Source organism: Saccostrea echinata, unplaced genomic scaffold (genome assembly GCF_033153115.1).
Source record: "Saccostrea echinata isolate AGI-Se365-2 ecotype Australia unplaced genomic scaffold, CSIRO_AGI_Sech_v1 ptg000023l, whole genome shotgun sequence".
NCBI lineage: Eukaryota > Metazoa > Mollusca > Bivalvia > Ostreida > Ostreidae > Saccostrea > Saccostrea echinata.
The window spans coordinates 9,322,084-9,344,321 of NW_026889772.1; the positions used below are offsets into that span (position 1 = coordinate 9,322,084).

At 33.4% G+C, this 22,238-nt stretch overlaps 2 protein-coding genes and 1 long non-coding RNA gene across 3 annotated transcripts; 1 reads left to right on the top strand and 2 right to left on the bottom strand.

Annotated features, from left to right (window-relative positions):
• Positions 1–1,307: 1,307 nt before the first annotated feature.
• On the bottom strand, positions 1,308–6,481 carry LOC133191158 (uncharacterized). The gene is made up of 3 exons (XR_009721664.1): positions 6,298–6,481; positions 2,069–2,329; positions 1,308–1,430 (listed from the first exon to the last, which is right to left on the bottom strand). It is a non-coding gene; the product is annotated as an uncharacterized LOC133191158 (long non-coding RNA).
• A 523-nt stretch (positions 6,482–7,004) lies between these two features.
• On the bottom strand, positions 7,005–15,356 carry LOC133191157 (von Willebrand factor A domain-containing protein 7-like). The gene is made up of 12 exons (XM_061326866.1): positions 14,984–15,356; positions 14,649–14,771; positions 14,253–14,426; positions 14,092–14,155; positions 13,714–13,811; positions 12,817–13,005; positions 12,409–12,600; positions 11,850–11,969; positions 9,873–10,031; positions 7,587–7,703; positions 7,337–7,491; positions 7,005–7,226 (listed from the first exon to the last, which is right to left on the bottom strand). Exons 1-12 carry the CDS (start codon positions 15,285–15,287, stop codon positions 7,149–7,151), a joined length of 1,773 nt encoding a protein of 590 aa, XP_061182850.1. The 5' UTR covers positions 15,288–15,356; the 3' UTR covers positions 7,005–7,148.
• A 948-nt stretch (positions 15,357–16,304) lies between these two features.
• Positions 16,305–18,313, top strand: LOC133191431 (uncharacterized). The gene is made up of 3 exons (XM_061327188.1): positions 16,305–16,432; positions 16,568–17,070; positions 17,940–18,313. Exons 1-3 carry the CDS (start codon positions 16,323–16,325, stop codon positions 17,996–17,998), a joined length of 672 nt encoding a protein of 223 aa, XP_061183172.1. The 5' UTR covers positions 16,305–16,322; the 3' UTR covers positions 17,999–18,313.
• The last annotated feature ends 3,925 nt before the right edge of the window (positions 18,314–22,238 follow it).

A 22,238-nucleotide genomic window follows, 5' to 3' on the forward strand; every position in this document is an offset into this window, starting at 1 on the left:
TTTGCCTACATCAGACTAAAACAGTCTTACATTACCTGTGACACGACCTTTTCAAGAATACCATGATTTTCGATCCCATTACCTTGAATTTTGACCTACTGTTCAAAAATTGTATCAATATTTATAATAATTTTTGAATGAGTAGAGATAGGGCTTTCATATTTGACATATGCATTACCTGTGAAAGGCTTTTTTGAGCATGCTCTGATTTTTGACGTCACCTTCCCGTCAATGTGACCTAATTTTCAAAATTTTAACATTGATGATACATTTTGAATGAGAGTGACAGAGCATTCATATTTGACAAGTGCAATACCTGTTGCAAAAGGTTTTCGAATACGATATAAGATTTGACCCCATGGCCTTGAATTTTACGTAATTTTCAAAAAAAAACTACTAAACGTACTTTTTCCACGGGGTCATAATTCCGCGGAATAACAATTTCTGTTCAATCCGCGGGTAGAAAATTACGCGCATTGCTTCGATTGCCATTGAGTGTGTATTAAAACACTCTAGGTCCGCGGAAATTATGTGTCCGCGTACATAGCGTAAATTAATCCCACTGGAAAAAATGTACGTCTACTGAGAGAAGATAGGGCATTTATATTTGATGTGTGATGTGACCTGTTTCAAGACCTTTCCGAATGTTTTCTGTTTTTTGACCTCATGACCTTTACTTTAAAGTTTGACCTACAGTCTTTTAACATTAATTGAACATATGTAATAACTGTTGAATGAGACAAAATGGGGCTTTCATAATTTTACGTGTAAAATATCCATGACAACACTTTTCAGAAAGGTACATCATGCTCGACTTCTTGACCTACTTATCGAAACTTTTCACTTTGGCCATAACTTTTGCTCTAGAAGAGACAAGGCTTTCATACTTTTTCACATGTCTATTACTTGTGATACGACTTTTCAGATTGTATTATGATATTTGACCTCTTGATCTTGAGGTTTGAAGCTGTTTTGAGAAGCTTTAAGCTTTACCATAACTGTTATTAGTCCCCTACCGGTGAAACCGGAGGAGACTTTAGGTTTTTATAATTAATTCAATAAATTATATATTTTTTTATATGATGCACAGACAAGACAGGGCACACAAACAAGACAGTTACATTATGCCATAAATAACTGCATCCCAACCAATAAGACACCGATAGCGGGGGACTAAATTGTTATTAATAAACACACATCTGCCGTTTTGGACAGTATTTTAGCTTTAAGCAATGTTTCATTAATGGCACACCGTGACATAGCCTGTCAATATCCATCCTGTGGGTGAGATATTATTAATTTGAAAGTCAGAGTTTTCATATTTAATGGTGTATTAAGGCAATTACATAATAACAACAGTAACATTCGAGGCAACAAATAGCAGGAATTCTTATCTTCTCTTTCCCCAGCTGTCATACTGGTTTTGACATCTGCAATAAAATTGATATATTCTAATAATTCAAATGTGTTACTCTTTAACATGGTTGTGTTAACAAACAACTCTACTTAGTCATACAGTAAAACACGCTTTTAAGGTAAACTTTTATAATGAAGTGACCTTTTCAGCGAAGTGGTTTTTATTGCCCGTGGTTTTGAATCATATTGATATTAAGAATTACGTTTATAGCGAAGCAAAATCGTCCGTTCCTGGCACTGCGTTATAAGCGTTTATACCTTAGTTAGTATTAATATTAATAGCTGCAGAACTGTTGCTCTGTGCTTGAGAAAATTCGGACAGGTAAAGCAGAGAGCTACAGATCCAAGCGATGTAAAATTAAAAAAAACTTCGATTTTTGTCGCTCACTTTGGGTATTATTTCTTGTAGTTTATGCTTTCCCCTGCTTTAAGAACAGTATCCGATAACTAACCATATATTTAACAACACTTAGATATGTAGTTCTCTGCTTTATTTGTCCGAATTTTCTCAAGCAGAGATCGAGCTACAGTTCTGCAGCTATAATATTAAGAGTATTTTATAAACGCTTAAGACTTATGAAAATGTAAAATATGAAATTATGTCAATATGTTTCTATTTGAGAACTGGGAAAAATCATTTTCCACCACTTACAAATTTTTCACATAGGTACACAGAAGTTTAAGATTGATGCCATTTAAGTTTGGCACAGGAGAAGGGGTAGAGTTATCCTCCTTTACATTTAGGCGTACATCCAGAGTAAGATCCAATTTGCCATCTTTCTCCTCCACCCGAATAGGTACAATAGAACCTCTTGTCTCTGCTAATGGTGCTGAGCTCACATTTACGAGGTTGTAAAGAATATATAAAGCAAATATAGGCAAGTATTTTGAATTAAGCATCTTTTTTCCTTATCTGAAAAGAAAATACCAGTATTTTATATCATTTACTTGAACCATATTTTCTCAGGGTGATCGCAATCAGGTGGAACCAATCGGAAATATGTTTTAGGAGAGTTTCTCTTACCTCACCTATAAGAATGTTTTTGGTGAACATTTGCTCTATCAAATAATATGTTTAATTCTATAAACACTCTGATAAACTGAACAATCATTCACCATGTTATTGTTCAGTTTGTTGATAAGCAGAGAGATGTTCCACATGATTCTAACATACTCTTTGATATTGTGAATATCATTAGATATCCTAGAGTACCGTCAGCTGTTCGCGTCTATGCACTTATATAGGTGTTAGTAATATACATTTATTGAAAGGGTTCGAAGGCAACATGCGTTTTGTCGGATCCAAGAACCAAACTGATTGCCTTCGGCCTGACGGCCTCAGGCAAACAGTTTAGTTCGAGGGATCGACAAAACGCATTTTGCCGAGAAGACAGTCAATAAATGTTTTGTTATACCTTTTATTTATTTATTTTTGACAAACATGTATCGTGCTGGTTTCCAAGATGTATATTTCCTTTGCCCGCACTGCGGTAAAAATCGGTCAATTTTGTCACTGTCGAACTCCAGCGAATGTAAATTAGAAGAAGCAGATCCCACCCAGGCCACAGTGTGACGTAAGCGGTGCAATATCTCATCGACATGCCCAAAATCTCACTCTGCGGTCAAACATCGAAATGTTTATGACCGCTCAGTAAAACATTGAAAATGTTGGACGTTTTGAGTATAGATTTACAAGGAACCCATTTTTAAAGGTATAACAATAATATTTACTAAGTCCTATCTCAGTGTGATTGTTTTGAAAGACGTTTAAATGAACACCGGTTTTATTTATTTGCTTTATTTTTTAAAACCAGTTTTCCGGCTCTTTCGTGAGTTGAAATTAAAAATGCACAAATATGCATTTTCCTGTCATGCTTTGAAAGCTTTTAATTAATCAGTCGTTTTTAAGAATATGCTTTAAGTATAAAATGGGGATATAATGCTTATTAGACTGGTTCATTTCCATTGAATGTTGAACACTTCGTATAGTTCCGGGGGGCAGTTCAATAGTGAAATTTAAGTTTACAAAATCAAATAACCCATACACACATCTTTTAGCCTGAATAAATAGTCATTAATTCATCATAATTTAACGTCCCTCTCTAGAGTTGGTAAACACTGACATTGCATCGGTATTTTTGAAAAGAAGTATGCATATAGACCTAAAACCATATTTATAACCTTTAATAAATTGTTCTGTATATATTTTAACATAATACTACTAGAATCCTGCAGTTTGTTTCAATTTTATCATAATTCATAATAATTATGCACGCTAACTTTAGAAATAGAAAATATAGAAAGATTCTTGAATTTAATTATGAAAATCTTCTGGATGCATTTCAGTGTATCTAATAAAGATGCAAAATTATTCGTAAGTATATAAAATTCTATTTTGAACAAGTATAACTGACTCTCTCTAGCATGTTCTTGATGTTGCCTTCAATTCAATATTCAGATACATGTATATCTACGGCATTTTATCAATCAGCAATATTCATTTTCACTCACACTTTGATTCCTTATTTCCAACTCAAATCTCAGAACACGGACCCCCGGAAATTCCAGAGGTGGAATCAGTGCCTGGGAGGAGTAATCATTCCTTGTCGACCATTCACACCCGCCTTGAGCACTAAGTATTGATCGGGTAGACGAAATATTCCGTAGCCGTAGTCAAATTTAGTATTAAAACAAAGGCTTAACAGTTGGTATAAAAAATACGAAAAAAATGTACGACCCAATGATCGGCTATATTTGCTAAGTCATTATAACGACCATAGAATTTACGAAATGCTGACTATAAATAAACGAGGTTGTTCAAATCTTTGTAACATCAACTTATCTGTCAGTAGTCTGCCTCCGTTTAAAAATTGATTGGACTCGGAGCATGCTCGAATGCATTGGGAGACATAAACCCTATGTGCAGGGCAGAACGGTATATTACTGAATAAATAGGGAAAGTTGATGATGAAAAAGCTGAAGTCATCTCATTTGTCAAACACTTCATACCAATTGTTGGGCCTTTGTTTTATACTGAATTTGACTGCGTAAAATTCCGTCTACATGACCAATACATAGGGCACACGGCAGTTGTGACCGGTCAACAGGGGATGCTTAATATATCGAGTCGACATATAAATTGAAATAACTATCATTCATTGATAAATTAAAAATGTGTACAGGGCATTCAACACGGACCCCTCCAAATTCCAGAGGTGAGATCAGGTGCATAGGAGGAAAAAGCATCCCCTGTTGACCGGTCACACCCGCCGTGAGTCAATACATCTGAATGTCGAGTTGAAGGCCACAGCAAGTGTTTTCTTTTTCTCAAGTAGAAATTTTTGAATAAATTCTGCTTCATAGGAATATAAAAACAGGTCGGCTAATAAAGGAGCACAATTAGTGCCTAACAAAATTCCAACATTTTGTTGGAAGACCTGGTCTCCAAAGACTACATAAATGTTGTCAAGGAGGAACTCCAGCAGCATCCTTTTAATATCAACTTCATCCTGCTTGTGTGTAGAAACAGTGTGATTTTTAACAAAGTAATTTTGTTGAAGACAAATCACTAGATGTGAAAATTTTTGAGTTCCATTTATATTGAAGAAGCAGTTATCTATGATAAAATTAAAAAAAAAAAAAGCCCATTTTTAAGGAGTTTTTTGAGAATCCCCATCTGATACACTTCTAGAGCATGCTATACCACAGTACGTCTGAAGTTTATCTTTACAACATATTTTTGTAAGGAGTAAAAATAGGGACTCGGTAGAGCATTTGCTTGACCCGGCAATAGATATTTGATTGTAGGGATTTTTATGAAGTTTACGAATACATTATAGGTAGGGTAGTCTCTTAAGAATGTCATGCATGAATGTCTCTTAGTTGGTGCGATACACAAGAGCATGCATGTTCTGCGTACGATTCAACTTCTAAACTGAGGCAGACTACTATCAAAGATATTGATGTTACAAGGTTATTAACATTGTCGTTCAAATTCATCCCTTCTCCAATTTCAGTCATTACAATGAAATTATTTGCAAATATAACCTGTCGTTACTTGAATGTTGACTGATTTGGCTAGAAGTACTCCGTTTATAAGATCAAGACAAAGGACTCAAGGTCGGTATGATCTGTCGACAAGGAATACATACTCCTTGATTGATTGATTGTTGTTTAACGTCCCTCTCGAGAATATTTCACTTATATGGAGACGCCACCACTTGCCGGTGGAGGGCTACAAATTTTGACCTATACTCGGCACTCAGGGCTATTGAGTAGATAGGGATCTTTATCGTGCCAGCACCTACTGTGACACGGGACCTCGGTTTATACGGTCTCATCCGAAGGACCGGTCTCCACGTCCCGCAGTGGGATTTGAACCCGCGACATAAGGATCAACTCCTTACTCCGCGACTCTAGAGCATACGCTCTAACCACTGCGCCACATGGGCGACCCATATACTTTGATCCTTGGCACCTGATCCATTTTTTTACGTTTTCAGGGCCCTTGTTTGCTCTGCTCTCAATTTGTATTGTTAAATTTGATATTTTTAGCTTCACTACCATGCATTATCCTATTGCATTGGAAATGTTCAGAGTATAAATATAGGTATTGATAAGCTAACAGAAATCTTGGCATGAAAAGTCTCTTGTACATCAACAGTAACAAAAACCCTCCAATATATAAAAACAAATCGCATGTTAAAAACCGATTTTAAAAGAAATGTTATTTCATTCTTAGCATAATTGTTGGTACAAGTACATTATTCAAAATAAGTAATCCGTCCTGATGACGATATTGACATGTGTATCACCATCATACACTGAGCAGCTACCTATACAGATATGGCTGAAAAATGTGTGGAGACATTTTGTACATACCTTATTTTAGACAGCCGTTCAAATAATAAATATCACAAAACGACACGACTGTTCTCTTAAGAACAGCGACACAATAATCATTAATGACTTCAGGCATGTATAGTTTGGAAGATGTAAATTAGGTTTCTTGATGAATGTCGACATGTTATGCTGTATGCCTTTCGTCAGTAATTATCAGTTTAAGAATATATACATCTTAATATGATCCTTGAAAAGACACGCCTCACTTCAACACTAATCTCAGTTTAAAATAATCAGATGTAAATAAATTCCTGTTATGTAATTTACATCGTACATAAGATTGCGCCAGAAAATGATTTTGCAAATCTTAAGATCTTCTTCACACGGCGGATGTGACCGGTCGGCAGAGGATGCTAACTCCTCCATAGCACCTGATCCCACCTCTGATGTTTTAGAGGTCCGTGTTTGCTCTGCACCCGATCTGTATTTTTTCAATAAACTTTTGAGCTTGTTCGTTATCACCATATTTAATTACGTCCAATATTCGTTCAATTTCAGGCAAGAGACCTTGAATAATGATTGAATGGATCCAATTAACACTTTACATTAGTATGTGACTTGTGCAGTATTTATCTCTTAACATCTATGAAGATTTTGGGATTTGAAAAGTTACGTCTCTCCAAGTCTTGCGAAAGAACATCATCGAAATGACTGGAATTGCAAATTTTATTTATAAATAGAAAGCATCATAAATAATAAGAACAAAATTTTTCATCCTCCTTGTAAGTGGTCATATAAAATATACAATGTCTATTCTTGAATGAAGTGGAATAAATCATTCTGTTGGACGGAATATTATTCAGAATGACAAAGCAGTTTATCAAATTAAATTATATTTCCTGTGATTTATTTTGAAAAATTAGTCCATCTTTGGTCATCCCCTGAACGAAGACGTCTAAGCCTTGGATCTGTGAATCAGAAAGCTTTTCATTAATATAGCAAAATTAGCAATAAGTTTCCTTGGCAGCTTATCTTTTTTCAAAACTCAAGAGAAGGAATTGGATTGAAATACGCTTACTTTTGGGAAGTCTGATATAAATGTAGAATATACTCCAGACATGCGACCTCTTTTAAGTTTATGTAGTGCCTGTTTGAGGTTGCCAATTCTGATGGAATCCAGTGATATTATAGCATCTGGATCATTAATTCTCACTGACAATAAAACCTTTTTTCCTATCAACAAAAGAAAATTTTCACAATATTAATTTCCTGTTTACATATAAAGACAGGTATTAATGTATTCCACTATTTTGGAAAATAGAACGCACCTGTTATAGGACTTGTTGACCTAATCCAATTACTCCCACTCGGAACTAGAAACTGGTGTGTGAAGTGTAATTGTTTTTGTTCTTCTCTTTTGGTTTTAAAAAGAAAAGACCATTTGTCTGCAATAAACATTTACGTAGAAGACGTATGTTCACAGTGTTATGAATAAAGCTAAACCATCAATAACAATACATTGTACCTTAAAGCATTAAGAGTCATGAATGCAGAAAGTATCAATCAAACAAAAGGTTACAAAAAGTATTGTCTCTGACCATATGTGTTTATAGGTGCAGAGACAAACTTACAGTGCCAATTTGTTCATTTTCTATTTTGTAATAAAAAAAAACTTCACTTTAATGAATTGAACCAAAATGGCAATTCTGTATAGTCAACGACAACGGTATCTTTCATTACCTTACACCAAACATCTGTGTTCGCAAAAATGGGCTCGAGCACTATTATTGTTTATGTTTATTTTTTAGAAGGTGTGTTCGATTTGTACACATCACTGAACACGAAATGACAACACTGGCACGTAGGTTCTGCTTTCTTACATTTCTATTTCGACTTTTATTGATGACTAGAATAGTTTTAATATCTTTTACGAATCCAACATAGATTTTTCCAATTGTTTAATGATAAATTTAAGTTTTGGAAAGGACAATGATGTATGACAAACAAACAAGCCCAAAATTCGTAGTTTTCTTAAGTTTCAGATTTAAAAAAAAGTTTTTTAAACACATCTTTTGTCGGTGTGAAATGCTCTCGCGACATAAAAGTCATGAAATTCTATTAACCATTTTGAAGTCTGTAAACAAATCTGTATCTATGCCTCTTTAATTGATAAGTGTATTTACAAAACAAGGAGCCCTTGGGTCACATCGCTCATTTGAGCGCATTGGTTGGAGAAAAGAAGAATTCAGTTCAGTACTGAAAAGTTTAAGTAGTCCCGACCTTCTCACATGGGATGATTATTTAAACAAAATTGCTTACATTTAATACGATTAATATGACCTTGCTGTTCTTGAGATGAATTTTAAAGATTTTGATTTTTTGATTGTCTAATGTGGCCCCACCTTACATGTACCGTCAGAGGTCATGATTTGAACAAACTTTAATCTACACTTCCTGAGGATGGTTCTGTATTAATATGACTTATCACGACTTTGTTCTTGAGAAAATGAGTTTCAAAGGTTTTTATATATATTCCTATGTACAACTTTGATCTCCTGTTGTGGCCCGATCCTACTCCCAGGAGTCATGATTTTCACAAACTTGAATCTACCTAAGAATGTTTCTTTATTAAAATGACTTATAATTGCTTTGCTTTTCTTGAGAAGATTTTAAAGATTTTCCCTAAATATTCATATTATAACTTTGATCCCCTGATGTGGCCCCACTCGAACTCTAGGGTCATGATTTGAACAATTTTAAATGTACACTACCTGAGGATTCATCTTTATTAATATGACTAATCATGGCTTTGCACATTATCAAAAGATGATTTTTAAGATATATTCTATTAACTTCTATGTATAACTTTTATCCCCTGTTTTGGTCCCATCCTACCCCTAGGGGTCATGATTTAAAAAAAATGAATCTACGTTACCTGAGGATATTTCTGTATGAATATGACTGATCATGGCCTTGCAGGTCACCAGAAAATGTTTTTAAGATATTTCCTATATATTTCTATGTATAACTTTGATATCCTGTTGAGACCCCAACCTACTCTCAAGGGTCATTATTTGAACAGATTTGAATCATCACTACCTGATGATGCTTCCTTTAAAATATGACTTACCATAGCTTTGCTGTCCTTCACAAGAAGATTTTTAAAGAGTTTTCCTAGGTATTCTTATTTAAACCTTTACCCGTCCATTGTGACCCCACCCTACCCCCAGGGGTCATGATTTGAATATGATTGTATATAGAAGCTTTCACAAAAGTTTCATCATTTCTTGTGCAGTTGTTCTTGAGAAGAGTCTTCGAAATATGCCATTTTCACTAAAATTAAATTTTCCCCTTGAAAGAGAACGTGACCATTCAATTGAACAAACCTGAATCCCTTTATAACGGATGCTTAGTAGCAAATTTGGTTTAAATTGGCGCAGTGGCTCTTGAGAAGAAGTTGAAAATGTGAAAAGTTTACAGCGACGACGACAACGGATAAATTTTGATCAGAAAAGTCACTTGGGCCGTCGGCTCAGTCATCTAAAAAATATGTTTATTTTAATATAAGTAACAACTTGCTTTAAATCATAACAAGTACAATTTTAATTACTTACTTGTGGAGCGTTTCTGTTTACATTGTCCAGTGAGAAGAAATGATATCCTTAAGTCTTTCTCTGTAGCCATGGCTTGTATGTATCTTATTGTTATATCATTCTTCGGTGTAGCGTCACTGAATACATAGATTTTGGATCCATATTCTGCCGCTGTAACCGCTAAAAAATTAAATATAACCAGGCTTTTTAACGAAGAAAAAGATTTTTTTAATAGGCTGAAGCAGCAGCCGATCTATTTGTGGTTTTGTTAGAAAGTGCAGAAGGGGAAAGGGGGTGTCATTTCTTACTTATTCGATAGAATAATTCCTTATTGATAGCTTGCAAGAAAGTCATGAATAAAAAATTTGTTTTATATTATTTCTTTAAGTTATACACGCTAAAACCCCCGAATTTTAAATGATTTGAGAAAACATATTGAAGAATAAAAAATAATACTTTCCACAAAATTTTACTAAATACGCCCTTGTAATAACAATGCAATTAAGCAAAATCTGCAATTAAGAATTGATGCCTTTTCGTGAATGAACTGTTGGATTTACAATTTTTTTTATTTATTTATTTATACTTAATATTATACATGTACTTTATATCTTGCTCATATGAAATGTTCTAGTGTGAACTATATGTATAATATATTTATACCTATGAGATGTATGTCTCTTGGTTTTAATAAAATCTTAAATCTACTTATTACTACATAAAATTATGTAAACATTATCTTGTGATGTTCAATGGGTCTTAGCCAATTATTGTAATTGTGTTTGTGCCAATAAATATTTGTATCGATGAATGGTTAATGAGGAAAGTGTGTAAACAATCTTAACACATGTCCGCGGGAAATCATAGAAAAAGAGGCACGCTGCATTTTGAACACGATTATGAAAACAAAGATACCGGTAGCTTTAAAAGATAACTCATTATGAGTAAGACGTTTGCCATTCATGTCCAAGTTAATTGTAAACCAAAAGCCTACCTCGTTTTCTCGACGCCATTTTTTATGAATCTAAAAGTTGCGACAGTGTCACCTGATACATTAATTCAAATAGAGGCATTCTTTCCTAGTTGGGAAATAAATAATTATAATTTGACATATTTGTAATGCGTTCGATTTCAATTGTATAATTCACAACATTTTGGTAATTTTATTTGGTAGACAAAATAAATAATAAACACAAATTATAGCGTGTATAGCTTTAATGATTGTTATTAATGTTTTTAAAGGTTTTTTTTTTTTTTTTTTTTTTTTTTTTTTTTTTTTTTATACATTTTTTACCAGTTTATTAATTTGTTATTTTATTAAAAAAAAGTTTTTAAAAGAAATGCTCCCCAGAATGAGAGTGTAATGTATAAAGGAAAAACCAATACGGGTTTCCAGATAAGAAAGAAGTTAAACAATTGAAAAGATTTGTTTTGAATTTACTACAGATGCTATTGATGCAATAATAATTTTTTCGAACACTAAACATTTAATATTAAGACCATTATCACACTGTATTATCTGCAGAAATCATCGGCATCCTCACGTGACATAGTTATCAGGTATCATGATCTACACATGAAAGTTTACGGCCAATTTTATGCTTTGTATCTATACCGGTATATTATTTTGTTTTTTATAGATCTGAAACATGGTCACAGGAACCTGGGGGCCACTATAATTGTGCCGATATACAGTATACTATAGAAAACATAACCACTTTATGACTGTGCCCCCTCAATAACAACGAAGACTTTATAATGATGATCTTATTTTTTTCTTGATAGTGCCCCCCCCCCCCCCATGAAATTGATTCCTACGGGCCTTTGAAAATTAATTCTTACTTATTTCCAGTTAAATTGATTTCCGTTTTATCGTGATGGAAAGAAATAATCTATACACATGAACATGTTAATATTGTAATGGTAACACATTTTAAAAATACAAATCCACCATGTATCATGTGTATGTCCACTACACGACTACACTGATTACAATACCTGCTTCTGTCCCTGATACGGAGTAGGTACAGGAATGGTTCGTTGGTATGTTAATGGAACTGAAGGCAGATATTATATCATTACCATTGGTTTTTGTTATAACCGTCGGCGTACTTTGACCTGAATTTGTAGAAGAAATATACCCAAAGAAAATATCAATTACAGTATTCATGAAAAAATTAAAATTAAGAAAGGATAAAAAACTTATATATTTTTTTTTATTATTTAAAAATTTGTAAATAGAAACATTGGCTCTTAAGAAGTATTTTCAGACTACGATATCTATAAGATATATATATATATATATATATATATATATATATATATATATATATATATATATATATATATATATATATATATATATATATATATCCTAAAAAACATTACACATTTAAACATTTCATATCGAAAGTGTTCATAAACAAATACGAAGTACTTGTTTAAGAGGAACGAATCCTCATTATCAGATATCGAAAAAAAAATAAAAATTGAATTAAATTAATTATTTAATTTGATAATAAAATTTCAAAATTCAAACATTATCTGTCACCCTTACCTTGATTTGTGTACACCAATATATAGTTGTATGGATTACTTCCAGAGGATACCAGTTTCTGAATTTCTTGTTTGATTGCGTCCCTTTCTGTAGAAACACTGGTATCAATAACAAAGCAGAGAGATATTCCAGCGTGAAGCTGTAGAAGATTTTCAAATTTACTATCCCCAAACACAGCTCTCAATCCATAAGCTATTTTGAAAATAAATAAACTATACGTTAGTATATGTATCCAGTAAAAGTTCTTTATTTGGAGAGAACCTACGACAGGAAAAACCAAACGGTATGTCGTAAAACGTTTTGAAAGCTAGAGTGAAAATGTCCTCTTCATATTATTTACTTATTCTAGATAAAGCCTCAAAAGTGACAAGAAATTTCAATTTACTTCTCAATACAGATTTATTTTACTTTTGCCAGAGAAGAAATATTTCGTATGTTGAATGGCAAGGTCTGAAACTACATTGTGATCAATAGAGAGAGGTGAGTAGGCCGCTGTCGTTGTTTCTTTGTTTATTCCCCCCACAGCAGCAGATGTAGTGGCACTAGTGTCAAGTTTCCCGCCATGACTGCATTTTCCTTGTGGATCTGTTGTTGGTCCTGCAAATATTTTTTTTTTTAATTTCGATCATACTGTAAAAAATTGCAGCTTCTATTGATCTTCAGTTCTGTGCTTGAATGTGTTAAATGTGGAAATTGTACGACATGCTTGTAAAACTTTTCTTTCTAAACATATATTAACATATGTAATTGGCCACTAAAAAGAAAACATAACACTATTAGAAGCCTTAATTTAATTTTACAATCTCAACCCTTTGAGACTTGGGAGTTAGGGTTTGCAGCAATTTCACAAGGGTTATTTTTAAGACGGTCAGTGATACTGGGGCAGAAGAAAAACTTAACATTGGTGTTACGATGGAAAGAGAGCAATGCACACTGGAGTTAATATTTATCTAGTATGATATGTAACGAGTGAGAGTGACTATCTAACAATGAGTGAATGCTAACAATACTTAAGGAATAACTTCTAATTTTTTGGGTTTTTTGATGTGATCAAGCAATTGGCTCGCGTGATAGTTTGCATAAGGCGTTTATGCATAAAATTATCACGCATCATCATCATAAAATAAAAAAAATCTGACATTTATTCCTTATATTTACATGATTTGTTTTATTGATTGGTAAAACCTCACATGACCAGAAGGTCCTTGATCTTAATAAAGCATACATGTATCAGATCATTTTGAATTTTTGATTACACATAAACTGTACTAAGTTAGATAAGAATATTAGTAGAAGGTGACATACGTGACGGTTTAACGATATCTTGTCCACTCCTGTATCCGCTGGTCAGTTTGTTGTTGTTGGGCAACACCGGCTGATCAAACAAACAAGGAAGCAAAGCTCTGTGAAAATAAGATCGTAATACGACAGCAATGGAGTGATTTGTATTTATTTTGATACATATAATACATAATGAAATACATGGCAGATTTAAATATAGCATAGATTGATAACTAAGCGTTACGGATTCCAATTAAAGCAAAACACCTAGTGGTTCAACATAGCACTTTGGATCTATCTTTTGGTTTGTTTGTTTGTTTGTTGTTGTTTTTTGGTTTTGTTTTGTTTTTGGTTTTGTTTTGTTTTTGTTTTAACAGTAAAAGAGGTTGATATTGTACGAACCCACAGTTTTTACAGGTTTCCTCAGATGAGGCTGCTATAGGAAGTAGTGATTTGCCAGGAACGCCTGATGTGAGAAAATATAGCGTGTCAAACACTGAGTACGCAGAAATCTTAATGAATTGTTTATTTATCATTTGAGAACAAATTTTGAATCTTCATACCTAAATCACTGTAGTAAGTCGATGTGTTAATATTCTTCCAGTTCGTGTTGCTATAGAAATCTTGAAGAACATGCAAGTATTGTCCAATCATATTACGAGCCGTGGCATAATTTGGTTGCGAGACATTTAAGGCGTCAAAAGCTGACGATCGTAGGTTCAATAAAATATCATTCCCTTTTAAAACAAATGAGTTTTACTTCAAAAATAGTTGATTTTTATTATACTCAAATGTTATTAACTTACTGAATATACCAATGAATAGGCAAGATAATGGTATCAAGTAGATTTAAAATACAAACACCAATTCCGTATATTTTGTTGCTTATTTGGAAAATCCATAAAACTGAAATAGCTAAAATATACTTCAACCGTCTAAAACCGAGAGAAATGCAAAACCTTGGCTGATTTGTTCGCCATTGAAATGCCAGGCAGCCTCTCTTGGGTGATCTCGGTCCACTCGAGAGTTGTGATTGACAATATCATCAATGGCAGATTGAAACTTCTTCTCTGGAACGTAAGCTTGAATAAAAATATAAAATCAGACATAAAAATTGACTTTGAAGTACATGTAAAAACATGTTCATTAGATTAGTATTGTACTCTGTGGTTCTATCCTCTTGAAAAACGCACTGCATTGTGAGAAAATGAGAGACTTTTTCTACAAGTATAAATTAAATCTGCCGTGTCATCTTTGTCTTGGAATACATCGATTTCCCCAGTTTTATACTTACACCCATAGTAAGTGTCAAACAGTTTCCGTGCTGTTATATTTACTATCCCCGTCAGAGATCCAGCCTGGGGTGGGGCGGATTGTCCAGGGGCGGCTTTACTCTCGAAATACTCAGCAACCGCCAACAAAATACCGCGTTCCGTCAGATCTTGGTGAGTGTAATCCTTGTCAGTGATATACGGCGTAAAGGCATTAGGAATGAATGCATCAACACCAACAATAAACAGAGAATATAACGACAAAAGGATCATTGTAACAACAGTGTTAGATATGGAACTACGGGAGAGAAAGAGAGGTTTTGTCATACTGCACTGGGTTCGTGTGCATTATGGTCTAGATTGACACAACCTCCTGATTGATAAACAAACAAATCCCAAGTTCTGATCGCTTGAGGACATTCCATAGTTATCATTCCAATAGTTTTCTGCCTTGTAGATTAGAATGTAGATAAGAAAAAAAAAGCAATTTTAAAAGACAGTTGTCTTTAGATTTGAGACAAATTTTAAAAGTTGTCTGTAGGTCATAGTTAATCTTTTTCGTTTTATTGCATACACAAATCGTTGGTTAGCATGCAAAGCCGTTGCCTTTTTTGTAGAAAATAGTATAATTAATATTTTCATTTCTAATTTAACGTTATAAATGTATTTTAATATTCATGTCAACAACAGCATTGGTATTTAATTAGACCATTACAAAAAATGAAAATGTAACCAATTCAAATTTTTTGCAATAGTTCGGATACGTGTTCAAACATTGTACTTCAATAATTGGATGACCTGACTCAAAGCTGGTTGTCCAAGTATCTAAACTAAAAAAATTGGGGAAAAAATGAATTTGATCGATGGTAAAATCTATACCTATCCCTTTCAAAGCGTTTTATAAGAAGACTTTAATAGCTGTGTAAATTTAAAATTTAAATAAATTGTCGTACCTTGCGACATAAACAAGCACTTAGCATCGATAAGAATTATCAATACTAAAAAGAACTTTGCCAGGGTCCATAGATTCGTGTGACAGGATTAAAACAAACCTCGGCATTCTAACATGGACATTTTCTGAGACAAGGTATTGTCTTTTTTTGTCTACTGAGCTCTAGAATTGTATGGGTTTGTTTTAAAATCTTGTGTAAAATTCACTTCTTTTTTAAATTTTATTTTCTATTTGTTTTAATTGGATATTTTTTAAAAACAAAATGCTGTCTTGTAAATTAGCGACTGTGATTTTTAACGTATCATCTACGAATATAACGTATACTCTCAATTTTTAGTACCATGCATGCATCTAGTATCTTAGAATCATTTACAAATTTTATATTCAGTTGGGAACTTCCAATTCATGAGATGTATAGCAATATGCTAGAGATTTGGGAATTTGTTCTTATTTTATTCGGTGCAGAAGCACTTGTTGGAATTGGTGTGGGAATATTCATATGGAGGAAACATAAAACCAAGTATGCTAAACTATTTATAAAGTTTCAATTCTAATCATATCTTTTTCAACAAAAGAGATTTTTTACAATAAGTTTCAATGTTAAAATAAATTATTAAAAGAATTATGAAAACAAACGTTTCACGTTACATTGTAGCACAGAGTATAGCTCTCAGAGAGATCTACTAGATGAGCTTCAGGAAGATGTCATTCTTAACGATTTGTACGAAGCAGACGACTTGGAGATCGGGGTTCCCCCACACGATTACAAAGAAGTAAACGATAATGTGCAACTGAAGGCTTTCCGCCGACTCAGCAGCATTTCTGATTTCCGCGAGTCCAAATCAGGAGAATCACAAATGCGCAGAACTAGCATCCTAAGCGAGGTTGCACTGCCGGACGTTGAACCGCGTCCAATGCCAATGGTACTTGCCACTGATGATGATGTATTTTACGGAAGTGGGAGACCATTGAGTGACATGCGCCCTCCGTCTTATCACACGCGGATGTCGTACGCTCATTCGATTGGCGAAGACCTGACTCCTGTCAACTCACCCAGCCCAACGAGATTTAGAAAAACATTGGTTATTGACGAGTCCACAAAAGGAGGATTGTCGAGACCTAAAATGGGTGACCCATTGCCATTTTCATTACACTCTGGTATGTTTATATTCTCTTTAATGTTGTATACAAGGGACGCTGGATATCGGGCACCTTGCGTATGGTTGGGGTAACCCCCCCCCCTCCCTCCTACTGAGAATTTTTTAAGACACGATAACTTAGCAAATATACATAAATTCTTAGTGTATTATAGTTCAGGGATATGTTTTAGAAACCTTTTATAGTCACACCAGGTCAAAATGATTTATTTGTCCTAAGTTTGGGATTATTTACCAGAATTCCTTCCACTGTCTGCCAAACAGGAAGTCATCAAGTACTACTTTGTTTAGCGTTATGAAAAATCTAGAGATACCTAAACGGAACTCCTTGGATGTTTTCCAAGACCAACAATAAGATTGCCAGCGAAAGGAAATTGGGTAAATTAACATAAATTTAGGACAAATAAATCATTATGACCGGGTTTTGACTATAAAAGGTTTGTAAAATAATTGCCTCTTGCATAAATCATTGACAATGCTCTATTAATGTTGAAAATCTCCCTCGAAGCGGGGCACCCTGTGTGTTCACAAGATTTTGTTTCTTACCTTAGTATTTTTATATACCATAAAGGGCCAATCTCTAAAACTTGACAAAAACGGAAAATGATATCAAAGATTGATATATTGGTATGATAGACTAGGAATTCATGTATATTTGCTAGGTTATTGTGTCTAAATAAAATCCTCAGTAGAAGGGTTGGGGGTGTTACAACAACCATTTGTCAGGTGCCTGTGCTGGATATTGCAAAAATGATCATTCACTTTCACGATTTCTAATATAAAGTTGGTTCAAGATTTCAGTTTTATATATATGTGAAGTTGTTAATGTTGTGTATATATTTATAATTTTAAATTTATTTCAAATCTTAGAAAAGACAGATGTGTCAATGGAAGTGATGGACAAAGCAAAACCATTGTGGGATATTTAGAATCAACAGAAAACCAAGTGTGCATTGACAAAGGGGATTGTGAAGTGCTTGTTAATGTAATATATACATGTAACATTTGCTTTTGTCGGTTATTCTTCATACTTTGTTTTACTATTTTGTTTGTAATTATTATGAAAATCAAATATATGTGACTAAAACAATTGTGCAATGTTTATTTCTAGGGAAAAAAACCCCTGCATGATCTGCATTTTTCGTCAGTCGAATTAAGCTAGCTTAATCGTTCAGGAGTATTTCAAGAATGATACTGATGTTTTGTACGTGTAAATAAGTCTACTGATCCATGCCTGTTAAAAGTTCGACAATAATAAAAAGCACATAGATATGTGTTTCAGTTTACTTTATCACCTTGAACGACAACAGTTTTGGGCTATGTTGTAGTAAGTGGTATCAACACATTTAGCCGATATGCTGCAGCTGAAAACGTCAATAGTTTGTGCCATTTCAATATGAAATATTCTCGCAGAAACGTTTAACTATAGAATCAACATGAAAATTAATCCATCCACACATGGCCTCTTTCTTGGTTTTAATTTGTATAACAATTGTTAATATTGCCTCTTTTACCTCTTTGACAGAGCATGATTTGTAAGAACGTGCAACTAATATATGTATTAAAATGTACTCGCTTATTTTCCTCAAACTTCTAGTAAACGTACATGAACATGTACAGTGTCAATCAACTGCATTACCTCCTAACTAAACTGGAATCGTGGATTGATTGAACGAGTTTAAACTAAACTGAAATTCTCAAACCACGTGTGATATTATTGTGATTGGCACAAGTTTTAAATCAGCCAGCCGCAATCCAAATCACTTTAATCTCTATTCGGATGAATAAAACATGCAACCATCAATGTAAAGCTGTATATTGAATTTTGAAAATTTTCAATTGTGTGTTCTTACATATTCGCGCAATTAAAATTTGTTGCCAGATATATCTAGCGCACATACTATTAAGCATGATTTTCCCCCGGATTGAAACGTCGCAGTTTCATAGGTTTAAAAGACACGTGACTGTCGGCTATATATATTTCTATGTACGGCAGGTGAAAATCAATATCTGACAAAGTAAATTGAGAGAGTTAAAATATGTTGTATTCCATAATCTTGATCATCTCTATTTGCAGGCCCGTTGTAGTAAGGGGGCTCATGCTGTGTTAAGAATATTGTTTTGCTGTAGATTCTGTATCAGTGCCATTTTATTGCATTAAAAATAATTCCGAAAACGTAGAGAAAGATCCTACCACCTCCCGAGTTTTGATGGGTTTTTTTCTTATTTAACAATTATTTTTGTCTGTCCCCCCACCCCCTCCTTTGATAAACCAGCGTTGATAGGCCTTGTCTTGTGTTTATGTGTTTCACACTATGACCCTCGAGAAAATAAATTACTTACTTGGTTAGTTACTGACTGTCTAAAGACATACAGATATCGGGTTGATCAATCTCCTAGACGACGAGGCGGAGGCCAATATGAGATTAATAAACAACCAGATAAATTTCTGTAGACAGTAACAAACCTAATAAGTAGTAAAAGTACTTGATTCAAAGATATGTTTATTTAAAATAAAAGTTTGTTTATTTGTACTTGTTTTTAATTAAATTGTCATATTGTAATTTTTGAATTAACCGGGTGGTAGTAAATACAAAAATTACAATAAGACAATTGTCATATTGTAATTTTTGTGGTTACTACCACCTGGTAAATTCAAAAATTACAATATGACAAAATTATGAACAAATTGCTTTATTTGATTCCTTCAAATTCATTAAAAGACCGCCTCAAATTCAAATATTTCAAGAGTATTAATTTTCAACACACAATAATTCTTTCTGAATATGTAAAAGCCTGTGGTAATGTATGTTTCCTTGACAATCCAGACAACAGAATTAAGTCTACATTGATACTTTTTTTACGAAAAATTTTCATCGACGAATACAAAAGCTGATACTTCGTTGTAAAGGTAAAACATTATAATTTAAAAATATACAACATGTAGACCAAAAAATATACAACATGTAGACCAAAAAATATACGACATATAGACCAAAAATATACAACATATAAACAAATATAAACAAAATATAGACCCAAAAAACCATACAACATATCGACCAAAAATAAAAAAACACATAAAAAACTATATAACATATAGAAAAAAAAATATATAAAACTTATAGAACAAAAAATATTCAACATTTAGACCCCAAAAATATACACCATAGACCCAAAAATATACAATATATAGATAAAAAATAGTAAACAAAATAAAGACAAAAAAATATACAACATATAAACCAAAAAAATATTCAACACATAGGCCCCAAAAATATATAACATATAGACCAAATAATATACACCATATAGACCCAAAAATATACACTATATATAAGCCTGGGGAAAAAAATACAACATATAGACCAAAACGTATGCACAGTCAATAGTGCACTTAGTAGTCTCAATGCATTGATTTTTACGTGTTTAACAGCAAATTTATCAAGGCGTTTCTTATGTAACAAGGTGCAAGTTTATCGATATCAAATATGATGAGGAAAATATCTTCAGTCACGCTTGATAATCAGAGGAACTTTTTATCCCTTATCTGTTTAGGTGTAAAGAAAGAACTTCCTAAAAAATATTAAGAATAGCTATAACAACACCATAAAAACATACAGGATATAAGACATTTACCACAAAGGAAAATATGTTCATAGATAACAAAGTATTGAAAGACAAAAACGCTGTTGTGGAAGAATATGCAGATAAAGTGTTCGAATGATTTATTTTGTCCTGCATTCAGAATCAATTTGCAATGTTTCAAGATTACAAGTATTTATTTATTTATTTATTTTTAAAAATCTGTCTTAATAAATATGTAAAAGCCTGTGGAAATGTTCCCTTTGGGATAGAAGTCTCCATTGACACAAGTACTGATGATTATAAAAATGTAATGCATGAACAGATTCTATGACGTAGGCATGTCTCTATTTGTCATTTAACTCCTTATGGATGGATTGCTTTTTATATTTATTGTATTTAAAACTAAAACTGTCCAAAATGGACAAATACCCCCGCAAGGTTTTTCAGAGAAGGTGCCAAGTCACTAATACTAGTATTCGGTGGATCTAAGAGGTGTTCACAATTTGTTTAAACATTTACCGGTAATTGCTCATTTTATTTTTTGATGAATGAAACTAAGGCGCAGCCTAATAAAACATCAATACTTATAATAACATTTTTTTTATTATATTGAAAAAATAAATGACAATTTTTCAAGTATTTCTCTATTGCAAAGTATGGATGCATTATTTATCAATTTTTTCTACAGTGACTATAGGTCAAGATCATGACACACCCTCAGGTCATAAGCAATCTGTGTGAATTGGAAACTCCCAACATTATTCTCCATAAGAAAGATACAGACCGGACATGAATTATGAACTTTTTCTGTCAGTGACCTTGAAATTGCCCAAATGACCTTACTTCAAGGTCATGACAGATCCTCGGGTCATAGGCAATCTTTGTGTAAAATGGGAACTCACCAAGTTTATCCATAAGAAAGATGTGGACTGGACACGAATTAAGAACTTTTTCTTTCAGTGACCTTGAACTTGCCCAAATGACCTTGGGTCAAAGTCATGACATCCTCAGGTCATGAACAATCTTTGTGTAAAATGGGAACTCGCCAAGTTTATCCATAAGAAGATATGGAACAGACATAAATTATGAAATTTTTCTTTCAGTAACCTTGAACTGCCCATATGACCTTGGGTCAAGGTCATGACACACCCTCAGGTTATAAGCAATCTTTGTGCAAAGTAGTAGATTCTAATGCTTCTCTGTGAGAAAGATATTGACCTGACACGTTTGCACAGACAGACAGACGGACGGACAAGGTGATTCCTATATATACCCCCCAATCTTCGTTTGCGGGGGAGAGGGTATAATTATTGAAATTTTCGAATATTAAGGAAGACAAAAACGCTCAGTGATGGTATCAACTAAATCAAATTTGACCGTCTTATTTAAACAGCAAGGTCAGGTCAAGGTCATTATCCTTTTCCTTAACAGTAAGGATCAAAACGAAATACTGTTGCCAATCATGTGATGGCTACTTTAATTAGAAACATATGGGTTTTTTTTCCTGCATAAAAAGATGATAGAGCATAAGGTTTATCAGATAATATGACAAAATTCAATAAACGATGTTTTATATGTCAT

What these genes read in the sequence shown, in the direction of transcription:
- LOC133191157 (XM_061326866.1), bottom strand. Translation starts at nt 15,287, where the DNA reads ATGACAAAACCTCTCTTTCTCTCCCGTAGTTCCATATCTAACACTGTT. An exon ending in GTTTGACACTTACTATGGGT is followed by an intron (nt 14,772 to 14,983) that starts GTAAGTATAAAA and finishes TTTTTATTCAAG; the next exon opens with CTTACGTTCCAGAGAAGAAG. An exon ending in ATATTTCTTCTCTGGCAAAA is followed by an intron (nt 12,601 to 12,816) that starts GTAAAATAAATC and finishes TTTTCAAAATAG; the next exon opens with CTTATGGATTGAGAGCTGTG.
- LOC133191431 (XM_061327188.1), top strand. Translation starts at nt 16,323, where the DNA reads ATGTATAGCAATATGCTAGAGATTTGGGAATTTGTTCTTATTTTATTC. An exon ending in TGGAGGAAACATAAAACCAA is followed by an intron (nt 16,433 to 16,567) that starts GTATGCTAAACT and finishes GTTACATTGTAG; the next exon opens with CACAGAGTATAGCTCTCAGA. An exon ending in GCCATTTTCATTACACTCTG is followed by an intron (nt 17,071 to 17,939) that starts GTATGTTTATAT and finishes TTCAAATCTTAG; the next exon opens with AAAAGACAGATGTGTCAATG.